The sequence below is a fragment of the Rhincodon typus genome, chromosome 36 (assembly GCF_021869965.1).
Source record: "Rhincodon typus isolate 14 chromosome 36, sRhiTyp1.1, whole genome shotgun sequence".
In the NCBI taxonomy this organism is placed as follows: domain Eukaryota; kingdom Metazoa; phylum Chordata; class Chondrichthyes; order Orectolobiformes; family Rhincodontidae; genus Rhincodon; species Rhincodon typus.
The window spans coordinates 3586635-3602458 of NC_063367.1; the positions used below are offsets into that span (position 1 = coordinate 3586635).

At 44.7% G+C, this 15824-nt stretch overlaps 1 protein-coding gene and 1 long non-coding RNA gene across 3 annotated transcripts in view; one reads left to right on the top strand and one right to left on the bottom strand.

Annotated features, from left to right (window-relative positions):
• Positions 1 to 882: 882 nt before the first annotated feature.
• LOC125487092 lies at positions 883 to 14714 on the top strand. Its single transcript, XR_007265642.1, has 4 exons — positions 883 to 945; positions 1748 to 1887; positions 13408 to 13572; positions 14612 to 14714. It is a non-coding gene; the product is annotated as an uncharacterized LOC125487092 (long non-coding RNA).
• Positions 11727 to 15824, bottom strand: part of znf609b (zinc finger protein 609b) — a 98782-nt gene continuing 94684 nt past the window's right edge. For both annotated transcript variants that reach the window (XM_020534299.2, XM_020534300.2), the window contains exon 8: positions 11727 to 15415. In XM_020534299.2, coding sequence (XP_020389888.1) covers positions 15409 to 15415 — 7 coding nt within the window. In that variant the 3' untranslated portion in view covers positions 11727 to 15408. The remainder of the gene's footprint in view (positions 15416 to 15824) is intronic.

The following is a 15824-nucleotide window of genomic DNA, read 5'->3' on the forward strand; positions in this document are numbered from 1 at the left end:
AGATAGTTGGAGATCAGTTCGGTGGGGCAGGAGCAGGCGGAGACAATGGGTCGACCAGGGCATTCAGGTTTGTGGATTTTGGGAAGGAGATAGAAGCGGGCAGTGCGAGGTTGGGGAACGATGAGGTTGGAGGCCGTGGGTGGGAGGTCACCTGAGGTGATGAGGTTGTGGATGGTTTGCGAGATGATGGTTTGGTGCTCAGGGGTGGGGTCATGATCAAGGGGGCGGTAGGAGGAGGTGTCGGAGAGTTGGCGTCCGGCCTCGGCGATGTAGAGGTCAGTGCGCCATACTACAACTGCGCCTCCCTTGTCCGCGGGTTTTATGGCGAGGTTGGGATTGGAGCAGAGGGAGCGGAGGGCTGCACGTTCTGCGGGGGAGAGGTTGGAGTGGGTGAGAGGGGTGGAGAGGTTGAGGCGATTGATGTCTCGACGGCAGTTGGAGATGAAGAGGTCGAGGGAGGGTAGGAGGCCTTGGGGTGGTGTCCAGGAGGAGGGGGTGTGTTGGAAGCAGGAGAAGGGGTCAGTAGAGGGAGGGTTAGGTTCACGGTTAAAGAAGTAAGCGCGGAGGCGGAGGCGGCGGAAAAACTGCTCTATGTCCAAGCGTGAGCGGTATTCGTTGATCTGTGGGTGGAGGGGGACAAAGGTGAGCCCTTTACTGAGGACTGACCGTTCGTCCTCAGTAAGGGGTAGGTCTGGGGGGATGGTGAAGATTCGGCAGGGCTGGGTGCTGCTGTCTCCTCTGGAGGTGCTGGCTGTGGAGGCTGTGGGCGGAGCTGTGTCGGCGTCGGCTGTGGGCGGAGCTGCGTCGGCGGTGGGCGGAGTTGTGCCGGTGTCGGCGGTGGGCGGAGTTGCTGAAGATGAGATGTTGTTCGTTCAGTTTGCGCTGTGATTCACTGGAGTACTGCAGCATGCCTAGGACAGACACGTGGGCATGTGGGCTTGGATGGTGAGCGGGGAGGAAGTGAAGGGGCAGGTGTTGCAGCTTATGCGGTTACATGGGAAGGTGCCGTGGAGAAGTGGGGGAGTGGTGTTGATGGTTGTGGAATGGACTAGGATGCCCCAGAGGGAACAATCCCTGTGAAATGCAGATGGGGGAGTGAGGGGAAGATGTGTTTGGTGGTGATGTTCTGCTGGAGTTGTCTGAAATGGCAGAGAATGATCCTTTGAATGCAGGTGCTGGTGGGATGAAAAGTGAGGTCAAGGAGGACCTGATCACGCTGTTGTGAGAGATAGGAAGGGGCAAGGGCGGAAGCACGGGTGATAGGTTGGATGTGTCAACCACAGTGGGTGGGAAACCATGGTCTGTCTAAGTCTTATTGATCTGTACATCCTTGCTCAATGCGTAAGCCTGCACTGCTCATAAACAAAGCTTTTCACTGTACTTCAGTACACATCACAATCGATCAATCAGTCAGAGAAGCAAGCCAAGTCAGCAGTGTTGGTTTGGAAGGTGGCATCATCGGAAAAAATGTGATGTAGGTGAAGGAACTGGGAGGATGGGATGGAGTCCTTGCAGGACATGGGGTGTCACGTGGGGTATGGTTTATAGGAAGTGGAGTAGTAACGTGGCAGCTAACCATGGTTAAGGAGCAGTTAAATGCTGACCTCTAGTGGCTATGTATGTCATGCTAAGGTACTCCAAAAAATTGGTAAGCAGAAGCCAATCCAAGGGCTGAGGTATGGCAAATGATTCTTTCCATTTCTATGAACTGTTCCGGTTGTAAATAGTATAAATGTTTTCATTGCAGGAATATCTGATGTGAAGTGGGATGAATATTGTGCTTTGACTATGTTGGACTGTCACTTTGAGTACAACCATGGGGCCTCCATTACAATATTATCTGCCATTGGAGGGAAAAACCACAGTCTAAGCACACTGCTTTGTTGAGTAAGTATCGCCTTAACTAAAGCTCATACTGTTGTTAAACACCTCAGCCTCCTATCCTTCTTGAAACATAACAGTAATAAGCTGCCTTCTTGAACTCCTGTAGTCCATGTGCTGTTGGTAAACGCACAATGCTATTTGGGAGGGAATTCCAGGATTTTGACCCAGCGACAGTGAAGGATCAGCGACATATATCCAAGTCAGGATGGTGAGTTGCTTGGAGGGAACTTGAAGGGGGTGATGTTCCCATGTATCTGCTGCTCTTGTACTTGTAGATGGAAGTGGTCTTGGGTTTGAAAGGTGTTAAAGATCTCTGGTGAATTTGTGCAGTGCATCTTGTGGATAGTACACACTGCTGCTGCTATGCATCATTGGTGGAAGGCATGGGAATTTGTGGATGTGATGCCAATCAAGTGGGCTGCTTTGTCCTGGATGGTGTTAAGCTTCTTGAATGTTGTTGGAGCTGTATCTATCCAGGCGAGTGGGGAGTATTCCATTCACACTCCTGATGTGTGCCTTGTAGATGGTGGTCAGGCTTTGAGGAGTCAGAAGGTGAATTGCTGCTGCAGGATTCCCAGCTTTTGACCTGCTCTTGTAGCCGCTGTGTTGATGTGGTGAGTCCAATTCAGTTTCTGGTCAATGGTAACCCCCAGGATGTTGATATAAGTTTGAGTTTAAATCTTTGACCTCCTTCTGCAACATAATCTGAGTAAATGTCCTCTGCACGTTCTCCATGGTTTTGGTACCTTCCTAAATTAAATTACATTCCGTCTCCTAACCAGTACCAATTGCAAATTTATTAATACAAAATTATCCAACTATAAAATCTTAGATATAGCAAGTTTTGTTTTTATAACAAAATGCTAGAAACCTGTCCCTCCATTTGAAAGAGAAATATTATATATTTTGAATTGTTTTACACATTTTCAAGTGTTTACAGTGCCAGTCAGGTTGAATAGAAACAGTCCTATTCTCAGACTCTGTTTAGGTTCTGGCCTGACAGCTACAGATCAGTCTCAACACTGAAGTATGCTCCAGAGCCACTAGATGGTGATCCCGCACCATGTGTACATTCAGATCTTATTTTGTTCTGGAACATCAGTTGGCAGAAAATAAGATTCAATCTCTCCTCATATGACAACGCTGCCACTCTGGCAGGTATCTGGTGAACTTTCATTGCATTCCATCTGTGGCAAGAATATATCTTCCTTGGTAAGGAGATCAACACTGCATATGATATACAGGTGTGGTCTAACCAAGATCCTGTTTAGCTTAGGCAAGACTTTCCTTCCTCCTGGACTCAAACCCTCCTGCAATGAAGGCTAACATACCATTTACCTTCCTATCTGCTTAATTTCTATGAGCAGTGTACAGAGATACCCACATCCCCTTGTACATCAACCTTTCCCAGTCTATCACCATTTAAAAAATGCTCTGCTGTTCTGTTTTTCCTACTAAGATGGACAGCTTCACATTTGTTCACATTATGCTGTGTTTGCCTACTCACTCAACTTGTCTAAGTCACCCTGCAACATCCTTACTTGCTTCTTGCCACTCACCCTCCCATTTACTTTTGTACCTTCAGCAAATGTGGAAATATTACACTTGATTCCCTCATCCAGAGCATTCATAAATATTGTGAAGAGCTGATGCCCAAGCTAATCACTGTAGTACTCCACTTGTCTCTGCCTTCCAGTTCAAACAAAAGACCCATTTTCTATCTGCTAACCAATCCTCAGTCTATGTCAGTATATTCTCACCAATCCTACATGCTCTGATTTTGCTCAAAAACCTCTTGTGTAAAAACATGATCAAAAACTACCTGAAAATCCAAATACACTACATCCACTAGTTCTCCCCTTTCTCCCATTCTCAAAAACCTTGTTGGTTTGACAAACACACTTTCCCTTCCATCAAATGATATTGATCTTGTGTCATATTGTTGCTGTATTCATTACATCCTTCACTATACACTCCAGATTTTTGCCTGCTGCTGATGTTAGACTAGCCAGTCTGTAGCACAGATTTGCTTCCTCCTTTTTTAAGAAGCAGGACTATGTTTGCCACCCTCCTATCTACCAAAGCTTTTGCAGAATCTATAGAATTTTGGGACATGACAACCAATGCACCCACTATTTCCATGACCATCTCCTTTTGTACTTTTGGATGTAGATGTAGGCCCTGGGGGTTTTTCAGTCCCAATAATTTCTCCAGCACTTTTTTTTTGTTATTACTAACTTCCTTCAATTCCTGGGGTCTAACCAGAACTGTTTAAATGCTCAGCTAAGCCTCTCAGATTTTTGCACTCAATGCCTCTGTTTACAAAAGCCAAGATCCCATTTGCTTTACTAGCCACTCTTTCACTATATCCTGCCACCTACAAACATTGATGTACATGCACCTCCAGTTCCCCCTGTCCCTGAAGACAATTTAGATTTGCAGCATTAAAACTATATTGGATAAAAGAGCTGAATTCACGAATGAGGTGAGAGTGAATAGCAAGGCCACATTTGATAGAGTGTTGCATCAAGGAGCCCCAGCAAAAGTGGAGTCAATAGGAATCAGGGGAACACTCTCTACTTTCGTATCGGGCACAAAAGAAGATAATTCTGGTTGCTGGAGGTCAGTCAGCACAGCTCCAGGATATCTCTGCAAGAGTTCCTCAGGATAGTGTCCTAGACAAACCATCTTCAGTTGTTCTGTAAATGACCTTCCCTCCATGATAAGGTCAGAATTGGGGATATTCGCTGATGATTGCACAATATTCAGCACCATTCACAACTCCTCAGATAGTGAAGAAGTCTGTGTCCAAATGCAGCAAGACCTGTACAATATCCAGGCTTGGAATGACAAGCAGAAAGCAACATTTGCACCACATAAGTGACCACCTCCAGCAAAACGGAATTTAGTCACCGGCCATGAAATTACCATCACAGAATCCCTCACTATCAACACCTTGGAGGGTATGATTCCGCCAGCCTACATCCAGTTGCAGTAGATTCATATCATCCTGACCATTTACCATTCTTGCAAGTTTGGTACCATTGGAAAACAGACTAAAATATCAACATTTACCAATGTCCAAGTTGTTTATATACAAGGTAAAGACTCTGATCTTAGCATGAGGACATCACTAGTCTCCAGTCTGAAAAATAACCAGTTACCACTTTTTTAAAATCTAAGCCCTCCTGTTCCACTATTCACCATCAGAGTCAACATTTCAGGTCTGGTGACCCTTCCTCAGAACTGATGGTAGCTAGGAAATTGTCAGTTTATATGTAGAAGATAGGGTGGGGTAGGGGGTAAGGAGTAATTGATAGGTAGAGATAGAGCCCAAAGAGAGAAAAGAACAGTTGGGTAGACAAAGTAGTTGATAACAACCTGGCTAGGAGGGTGAATAGCTGTTAATGGAGGCTATTAGTGACTAACAGTAGATAGTGAGTAATGGCAGACTGTGTGATAACAAGGTCTGGTGTGTGGGGTAGGGAACCAGGGCATGGCAGAGTTTAGGTCTTAAAAGTATTGAACTTGATATTGAGACTGGAGGGCTGCAGGGTCCCCAGATGGAAAATGAGGTGTTGTTCTTCCAGCTTACACTGAGCTTTGCTGGAACACTGCAGCAAGCCTGAGACAGATGTTAGCCAGGGAACAGGGTAATGTGTTAAATTGGCACGCAGAATGCAGATGTTCTGCGAAGCGGTCACCCAGTCTTCGCTTCGTTTCCCCAACGTAGAGGAGACCACATTGTGAGCAGCGAATGCAGTAGACCAGATTCTGGGAAGTGCCGGTGAAGTGTTGCTTCACCTGGAAGGTATGTTTGGGCCCTTGGATATTGGGGAGGGAGGAGGTAAATGGGCAGGTGTTACACCTTTGGTGGTTGTTGGGGAAGGTGCCGTGAGGCTGTTGGTGGGGTGGGGGGCAGTGTTGGGGGTGAAGTAAGAGTAGACCAGAGTATCCCAGAGGGAACAGTCCCTGCAGAAAGTGGATAAAGGAGGGGAGGGGAAGATGTGTCTGGTAGTGGCATCTTGCTGGAGGTCTGATGATCTTCTGGATGTGGCTGCTGTTGGGATGGTAGGTAAGGACAAGTGTGGCAACCAGAAATGCACACAGTATTCCATATGCCGCCTAACTAAAGTGGTGTACAGCTGACGCCCCAGCCAATGGAGGCAAGCATGTTGTGTGCCTTCTTAACCACCTTATCCACCTGTGTTACCATTTTCAGAGGTATGCACCTGTACGTCCAGGTCCCTCTGTATGTCAATGCTCCTAAGGGTTCTGCCACTTATTATATAATTCGCACCTGAATTTGATTTTCCAAAATGCATTACCTTGCATTTGTCCGGATTAAACTCCATCTGCCATTTCTCTGCGCAAATCTGCAATCTATTTATATCTCACTGTATCCTTTGACAATCTTCCTCACTATCTGCATCTCTGCCTATATTGGTGTCATTTGTAAACTTACTAATCAGACTACCTACATTTTCCTCCAGATCATTTATATATATTATAAACAACAAAGGTTCCAGCACTGATCCCTATGGAACATGGGGGAGTTTAGGCCCTAGTTAATGATCTCCATTCTGAAAACCATCCTTCCACCCTTACTCTCTATGACCAAGCCAGTTCTGTATCCATCTCGCCAGATCACCCAGAACCCCATGAGATTTTACCTTCTGCACCAGCCTGCCATGAGGTACCTTATTAAATGCCTTACTAAAGTCCATGCAAACAACATCCACTGCCCTTCCCTCATCAATCATTCTTATCACCTCCTCATGACCTTCCCTGCACAAACCCATGCTGCCTATCATTAAAGTCCATTCGCTTCCAAATGTGAATAAATCCTGTCTCTTATTATCTTCTCCAACAGCTTCTGCACCATTGACATCAGGCTTACCGGCCTGTAATTACCTGGACTATCGCAGTTCCCCTTCTTAAACATAGGAACAACATTGGCAATTGCCCAGTCCTCTGGAGCCTCACTGTGGCCAAAGAGGATGCAAAATTATCTGTTAAGGCCCCAGCTATTTTCTCCCTTGCCTCCCTCAGTATCCTGGGATAGATCCCATCTGGCCCTGGGTACTTGTCTACCTTAATGCATTTCAAGACACCCAACACTTCCTCCTTCATTGTGTTTGCACAAGAGTATTGACACACTTTTCCCTAACTTCAACATCCTTCACATTCCTCTCTTTGGTGAATACCAATGTACTCATTAAGGATCTTCACCTATTTCCTCTGGCTCCACACATAATCTCCCTCCTTTATCCTTGAGTGGGTCTACTCTTTCCCTAGCTACCCTCTTGCTCCTAACATATGTATAAAATGTCTCCAGATTCTCCTTAACCCTGCTGGCCAAGGACATTTCATAGTCTCTTTTAGTCCTCCCAACTCCTCATTTGAGCTCCTTTCTACTTTCTGTTTATTTTTCAAGGACTTTTTCTGCTTTTAGTCACCTAGACCTTGGGGTTTGCCACATTTTTTTACTAATTTCTCCTGTCATCCAAGTTTCCCGTATCCTGCCATTCCTGTCCTTCATTTTCACAGGCACATGCCTGTCTTGCACTCTAATCAACTGGTCTTTAAAAGATTCCCACGTCAGATGTGGATTTACCATAAAACAGCCAATCCCATTCTCCAATTAGAGACAAAAAAAACTGCAGATGCTGGAATCCAAGACAGACAAACAGGAGGCTAGAAGAGCATAGCAAGCCAGGGAGCATGTGGAGGAAAGGAGCAGTCAACGTTTCAGGTATTACCCTTCTTCTGGATATTCTCCAATTCTTGTCTACAATGTATTTCTTCCTTTCTCTCCCAGTGGCAGCTGGAGGCCTGTAGAACCATCCCAGTGTTGTGACTGCACCCTTCCTATTCCTGAGCTCTACCTATAATGCCTCGCTGCAAGATCCCTCTAGGGTGTCCCCTCTGAACAAAACTGTGACATGTTCCCTAACCAGTAATGCAATTCTCCCAGCTCTTTTGTTTCCTTTCTAAAACATCAACACCCCAGAATGTTAAACTGCTAATCCAGTCCCTTTTCAACCATGTTGCTGTGATAGCATTGTCACAATTGCATGCATTAATCCAGGCTGTAAGTTCATCTGTTTTACCTCTTATTCTTGAAGCAAATACAATCAAAGCCTCCAGTTCCACTGAGCTGTCCCTGACTTCTCTTCCTCTTAGTTATATCTGCCTTACATTCGGGCTCCAATCCTCTGACACCCCCATTGAGCGTTAGATGATGATAATCTTGTCCACTATCTCAACTCGCATTCCCTTTAAGAACTTGGGATGCAAAGCCAGGTGACTCATCCATTCAGCTTCATCTGACATCCATCAGAGCCCTCCCTTTTGTTTCCTCATACTCTCATGCGGTGCATTATAGTTGGTAAGGTGGACCGTACATTTTTGATATGGTCACAGTTTTCTAGGTATTGCAATGGAATTTACACCAAGAAGAATCAACAAAAATCAGAGGCAGAGATACAGTACAGCTTTAGACGTTGTAAGCACAGTAAGGTTCCTCAAGATTCACCAGACTGATTCCCAGGATGGCAAGACTGATATATTGGGAAAGACTGGATTGACTGGGCTTGTATTTGCTGGAATTTAGAAGAATAAGAGGATCTCATAGAAACATACAAAATCCTGATGGGAATGGACAAGATAGATAAAGGAATAATGTTCCTGATGTTGGGAAGTCCAGAACCTCGGGGGTGGTCACAGTCTAAGAATAAGGGGCAGGCCATTCGGGACTGAGATGAGGAAGAATTTCTTCACTCAGAGAGTTGTGAACCTGTGGAATTCTCTCCCACAGGAAGCTGTTGGGGCCAGTTCATTAGATATATCCAAGAGGGAGCTGGGCATGGCCTTTGTGGCTAAAGGGATCAGGGGGTATGGCGAGAGGGTGGGAATGGGATACTGAGATTGCATTGTCAGCCATGATTGTATTGAGCGGTGGTGCAGGCTCAAAGGGCCTATTCCTGCACTGATTTTCTATGTTTCAAACATTAGTGAGCTGTATAACCAGACAATCTGGTTTGTGGTGTGACTGATGAGAGTTTAATGTTGGCCAGGATGTTGAGAAACCTGCCCTGATATTTTATAGTTTATCAGGCGAACACAGATAGGCTTTGGATTTATTTTTGTACCAGAAGACAATCACTGACCATGCAGATCTCTCTCAGCATGACACTGTAATGCATTGAGTGGGATTTGAATCCACCACTTACTTATTTGGAGACAATAGTGCTCCCTTCTGTAATAGAGGGGAGTCACTGGAGGTTATGATATTATAATTATTACCTTAATAAAAGCAAGGGCTGCAGATTCTAGTGAATTGAAAGAAAAACAAAGTGCTGGAGAAACTCTGTGGAAAGAGAAACAGAGTTAATGTCTCATCATATTGATGTTAACCCTGCTCAGCTCTTCACACATGCTGCCAGACCTGCCGAGATCCTCCAGCATTTTTTTTATAATTACCGCCTGACAGTTCCATAATACCATCACCATCTATGTATCAACTGAGCCAGGTCAAACCTCTAAAAGTCTACCCACCTTGAACCACAATATTGCAAAGACTGCTCCATAAACTTGCAACAATAATTAATCAGAAGAAAGAGACAAGACTACAGGAATTGTGATTGTCTCATAAAAAGATTTATTACTTTTTTTGCCTAAATGCACAAGGCAAGGTACAGTACTGTATAAAAAAGAACTCCTTAATATACACTTTACATGAGATACACTAGTAAGAGCTTTCAGTTGACTTATCAGGAAACCAATCCAACGCAGCAACAAAAATAATATGTTGTAAACGTCTACACTTCAAGTACCAGTGAGGCTCCGTCAGTCTGACGCACAGCTACATTCACAGGGAGGGAGGGGTGGGGTTTGAAATCGGGGTCAGGAAACTATAGAACAGTACAGAGCAAATGAAATACAAGAACAGCAAGGTTTCCCCTGGGTGGTGACTGGTGAAGACGGAGGGGAGTGGGTCAGTGTACCACAGCCTTACACGAAGCATGGATTCAAATCTAATCCAGTGATGGTCTGAGTGAAACCGGGACAGGTCCCTTCACTTGGACGCAAACCCTTGTATCAATTCTAGCCAAGGAACGTGCCTCCCCTCACCACAGGGCAGCAAGAAATCCTCCTGGAACTGGATGTGTGTGTAAATGTCTGCTTGTGGTATCTCTCTCCTACTTTGTCTGTTGTGACATTCGAGGCAATGTTGGAATTCACTGAGATATTTGTGGTATCCAGCGTGGAGCAAAGTAATGTCAATGTGACCTTTTGGTCCCAAAACAACAATTTTGTCTTTTTGATACCAACAGGCCAGTCAGCTGTGCAAATGGACAGGAAGAGCGGAAACAGACTGCAAAGCAGGACCCTACAGACACCGCCTGAAGAAGACTTTTAATTAGGCCAGACTGCAGGTCATGTCTGTTCTAAACAGGGTCGAATTCAGAAGGAGGTTTCCAAATATTTGACAGACCATTCAGCAAGTTGGAGTATTTGTCCGTTGTCACGCTGAAAAGTTTAAGAATCCCTTTTTGTTACAGGAACTATTTCTTGTGCTAGATTGACTGGAGGTGCCCCCCGGCAACCCAGGGTTGAATCCCTGAACACCAGCAGCTGGGGGAATTCTCAGAGTGTCTGAGCCAGCCCCCTGACCAGACAATGCTAGACAGCCCTGCTCTCCTGGCTGGGAGATATCACTCAGCTGGAAACCTCTCACCTGACAGGAAGAACTGACAACAGCATTGCTAGCCTCCCAGCTGAGAGGGGCAGCACAGGAGGGGAGACTGGGCAAAAACAAAAAGAAAGCAGATCATGAGGGCATGTGAGCAAGTATATCTGAAGGCCCCAGTCTGCCCATGTATCCCTCAATCTTTCACAAAACAAGACAAAGTTGGTCATTCACTAACTCCAGCTTGTTCAATTATCAGTCACATCACTCCCTGACCAGATGAGAAGTGAACTCAAAAAACTCAGCCGTGATGCGAGCCACTTTACCCAGCCCAAAAAACATTTTGTGCTGTTTCTGCACAGATCGTGGATTGAGCTCGGAAGATTTGCTGATGTTGAGTTGCTCCTTGTTCTGCAGCAGAAAGGATGCAATGTGTAAGAGGCAGTTTGTGTTTTCCCCACTGTGGCCAATGTTTATCCGGATGCAGAAAATCACAAGCAGCAGTGCAGAGATTTATCTCTTTGTGACCGGCCTGATGGGGGAGACAGAGCACAAAGGAAACAGGAGCAGGAGGCCATTCAGCCCTTCAAGCCTGTACCACCTTACATTCAGATCATCGTTGATCTTCTAGCTTGTACTATCCCTTAATATCATTAGTATCTAGAAATGAAGCAGTCTTGAACTGAGCTTCCACAATCCTCTAGGATAGATAATTCCAAATATTCACTACACTCAGAGAAGAAATTTTTTATCTCAGTCCAAAATGGTCTCCCCTTACTCTGAGGCTGTATCTCCTGGCTCTAGACACCACAGCCAGGGAAAATATCCTTTCTACAACTACATTGCCAATCTGAGTATTTTATAAGTTTCTATGAGGTCATTTCTAAACATCAGGAAATGCAAGCCCAGTCTGCTCAATCTTTCCCCATAGGACGACTCCGCTCTCCCAGAAATCAGGCTGGTGATCATTCCCCACACGCCCTCTATAGTAGGTATTTCCATGGTTAAGGAGACCGAAACCACCAAACTGCTTTTTTGGTGGGCTAAAGGGCCTGTTCCTGTGCTGTACAATACTCCAGGGGCAGAGGGGTGCTGACGGACAGTGGGGAGCAGAAACTGAGAGAATGGCGAGTTTGTGGAAATGTGATTTTCGGAACCAGAGCTTCACAATAAGTGCAGTGGAAAAGACTTGATGCAACAGGCTGATACTTGGCACGGGGATCAGGATCAGGAACTAGTTGGGAATTCTGTCCACTGAAAAAGTGTAAAAGACACTGGTTATTTTGTACAGTCAGAATGAGGAAGGTGCAGTCAGGCACAGTGGAGGCTTTTGCAATGGGAAGCAAATCATACATCAGTATTAAAACAAACTCCACATTTTGAAGAGGAAGGATTCTGTGGGGCCCACTAACACCGTAGAATTCACCAGCACCTAACAGCAGGGTTCAAGATGATAAAAGATCACATAATTAGGATTTTGGAAACAACTTCACCAACAAAAAAACTCTGGAAATCAAAATCTAGGACTTTTCTTTAAAAAGAACATTTTACAATAGTTTCTCTGTACAATATTTACAGCAAACAGCACCGGGCAGCAGTAACGAGGTGGTTACATTACACACTGAGTAGACAGGAGGGTGAAAATGAACTCTGGAAACAGAGGGGGAGAGAGGATGCCTCATAGGACCCTGAAAACAAATGGCTGCGAGAATGCATAAAATCGATGACACAAAGAGAGAGGGAGAAACATCAAGAACCCATCCAATAACAGTAAAAACATGTTGCTTTTTTTTTTACAGCGTAACAGTATTTTTTTAAAAGACCTTTGTTGACCATTCTAACTCTCTATTACAAGGTGATGAAGCAGATTAGATTGTGACATCCCTTTAGGTGCACTGTGACACCTTGGCAGGGTTTATTATATCCTGACTTGAGCCAATCCAAACAGAGTCCTGCAAGGACTGGGGCACTCCTTTTGAAGACAAACTCACTTCCCATTACTTTGCTGAGTGAATGAGAAAATGGAACCCCAATACTGAAACATTTGCCAGCATTTTAACAATAAACTCTGCCTCCAAAACTTAATTCTTGTTTATTTGGAAACCATAATTAAAAGGTTAGCCCCCTCCTCACAGCCAAACGACAGGTGCTACTCCAAGGTAGCAGTGCGAGATGTAGTGAGCAGAGGGGTACAGCCTATCAGCTGATGGGAGGTCACTGCTTTCTCAGGCATAGGATTCAAACACCAACACAGAGCCCGCACTGATCAAAGGTCGCCCAAACACTGTGTTATCTCTTAATTATTTCATGCTAGGGTTACCGTGCCCTCACCCCAACTCTATTATTCACAGAAGACAGAGCAGCAATAATCTGTGCCAGGTATTTTGGTTGAAAGGTGCAATAATTGCCAAAACATTATTCCCATTAAACTATAACCTCAAGCTTGAGAACAGCTTTAAGAATTCAGAAGCTAGACAATTAAGAAATCTGTGCCCAATATTCTAACAGCAAATACAGGTTGTTAAAGTGAAGAAATAGTTGGTGCAGTGATGAGGATCTACCCTGGGTGTCTCTAGCAAGCTCTGCAAAGGCAGGTAAGGTTGAGACCTAGTTGCAAAACATTAGTGTGTTTTTTGCAGGCTGGTTAATCAGACCATTGGCCCTCACCCACTGGGATGGTCTAATCTACAACTTCTCACATTGTCATTAGATTTGGGGCAGGTATGTGCGTGCAGGATTTGTGCATGTTATCTGTATGCGTTTCTGTATTTGTGCTTGTGCATGTCTTACACGACAACCACAGTCTGAACAGAGGAAACATCTTTCAGATTTCAAACGCGCCTGAAGTTGTCAAAGGACCACAGAACACTGAGTATGCGTCACGCTAGATTCCAATCGAGGAGTTGAAGGGATTTATATACAGAATGGCTGAAAACTGCTTCCTGGAAGGGAAAATGAACTGATATGTATGCTTTGTGTGAATCTTACATACAGTAAGTGCCTTGACATCATTTGCGCTTGTTGCCCCAGCTTTATAAAAGATGCTATTTACATTTCCCAAGGGTTCAGGCTGCTAATTCTTGCTGCAGATCTGGGACTGATTAATTAAAGGTAAAATCTGTGTTCTGACACACTAACACTCAATACAAAGTCTCCAAACAAAAAAAAAATAACCATCGGGTGAAACTGGCAGAATCATCTTTAAGCCTTAGTTTTAAAGGTGATTGGAATGACCTCAATGCTGTGCTTCCCCAGACGCGTTCTGAATTGTACCCCAACACCTTTCAATTGTTGCGAGGAGAAACTGACGCAGTGCCCTAGTGCGGAGGGATATGGAAGCCTCATTTATACTACAGCTCCCAACCAGAAACCTGTCTAGTTGAACAGTTTCCATTTCCACAGTTTGATTCTAAATGTTATCTGCTAATCCCTCTAATATGGATTCGATAGCTGGTCGTAGTACACAATATATATTTAGAGAATGTAGAATTACCATTAGCAGTGATGTACCATTAGCAGACGTGCTTCAGGACCTTTCAGTTTGACGGAATGGTCAGCAATCCAGACCTCAGCCAGCTGGAACCCTCCTCCAGTTACTTTCCATGAGCAATGAGGTTGGCCAGTCTCAATCACACATCAGTTAGACAAGGCTGACTGCTCAAAACCACTCAGATTCCAGTATGTGGCAGTAATGGCAGAGAGACCAATGGACGCTGCTGACGGCTAATGGGAGAAAGTGCCATTCTGGTGGTAGGGGCTGCATGCTCCTCTAGGGTTGGAGCAGAACTGAAAATGGAGAAGCTTTGCTGTTGGCTGTTGCACAGCTGACTATATCAGTTGCCTGAAAAAGGGGAAGTTTCCACTCCCCAGCCCAAAACAACTTCTCACTTTGAGGAATACAAGAAAAGATTAAGTGTAGACAGAACTTGGACAGCTGTGTTTGCTTTGCCTCAACATTTGAATCAACTCCAGGCAGACTTTTAAAGTGACCAGAAGTTCCAAGGAGCTAATCAAATGTCATTTCTACTTCAGATGGATGTCAAATCTAACCAGGATGAGACTGTCTCTGCCTTGGAATGAAGGAGCAGCTGTGCTCACACTGGAGAAGAGTCACTCTCCTTCTGTCTTGTGCTGCAATGGAGGAGGGGACAGTGCTGCCCCTGGACCTCAAGAGCTGGCAGAATCTGTCCCCTGCCACACAAAACATTGTCTGGAGTTGGGAGGGCAAGGGCCCAAGGGGTTAAGGCTCCTGGGCTTCCTTCTCAATTAAAAGGTGTACTGAACAGGGCAGCACGGAACAAGAAGGCAGAGTAATAGCACCAATATTCCCGAATCTTATTCATTGTTCATTTAAAATAAAGTTTCACAATTAGTTCACAATGTCAGTAATGATTGAGTCACTTGCAAAACAACAACTTCCAATCCAGGCCAGGTCATTCAAGAGTGCGCAAGGGTCAGAATTGCCCTAGAGGCCAGTTTTACCATACCCTTCAACCCTCAAAAAGCAGTGAACTCAACAACAGCATTGATGCAGTCAATCTTAAAAAACTGGCAGGAGTGGCGAGTCAGATAAGAGTGCATTCTACAATATATCTACACAGTGAGACAGGCAGGCCTGTCACCCCTCTTGCTCTTGACCACTAGAATGCATATGATAGGCATCAGAACTCCATTACCAAGGTCTCTACAGTCCTACAGGAGAAACATTACAATAGTCTGCCCAACTTCATGGCAGTAACCAGGAACACCATTGAACTGATGTTTAAGAAAATGGAGACCGTCCTCATGTGATCCAGTCACATGATTTTGAATGAAGTGATTGCATCCCTTCAGATCCTGGAAGAGAAAAGAAACAGGAATGAGAAACAAGGCAGCCATTATCAAAATTAGGAAAGAAGGATCAATGATCGTTAAGATGTAGGAGTAGAACATAGAACAGTGTAATATAGGAACAGGCCCTTCGGCCCACAATGTTACACCGAACATGATGCCAAATTAAAACAATCCCTCCATTTCCTGCATATTCATGTGCTTATCTAAAAGCTCCTTAAACACCCCTATCATATCAGCCATTCTAGGCACCTACCACTCTGTAAAAAAACTTGCCCCTCACATCTTCTTTGAACTTCCCCCCTCTCACCTTAAATGCAATCCCCTAGTTTTAGATATTTCAACTCTGGGAAAAAGATTCTGACTGCCAACCCTATCTATGCCTCTAATAATTTTATAAACTTGTATCAGGTCT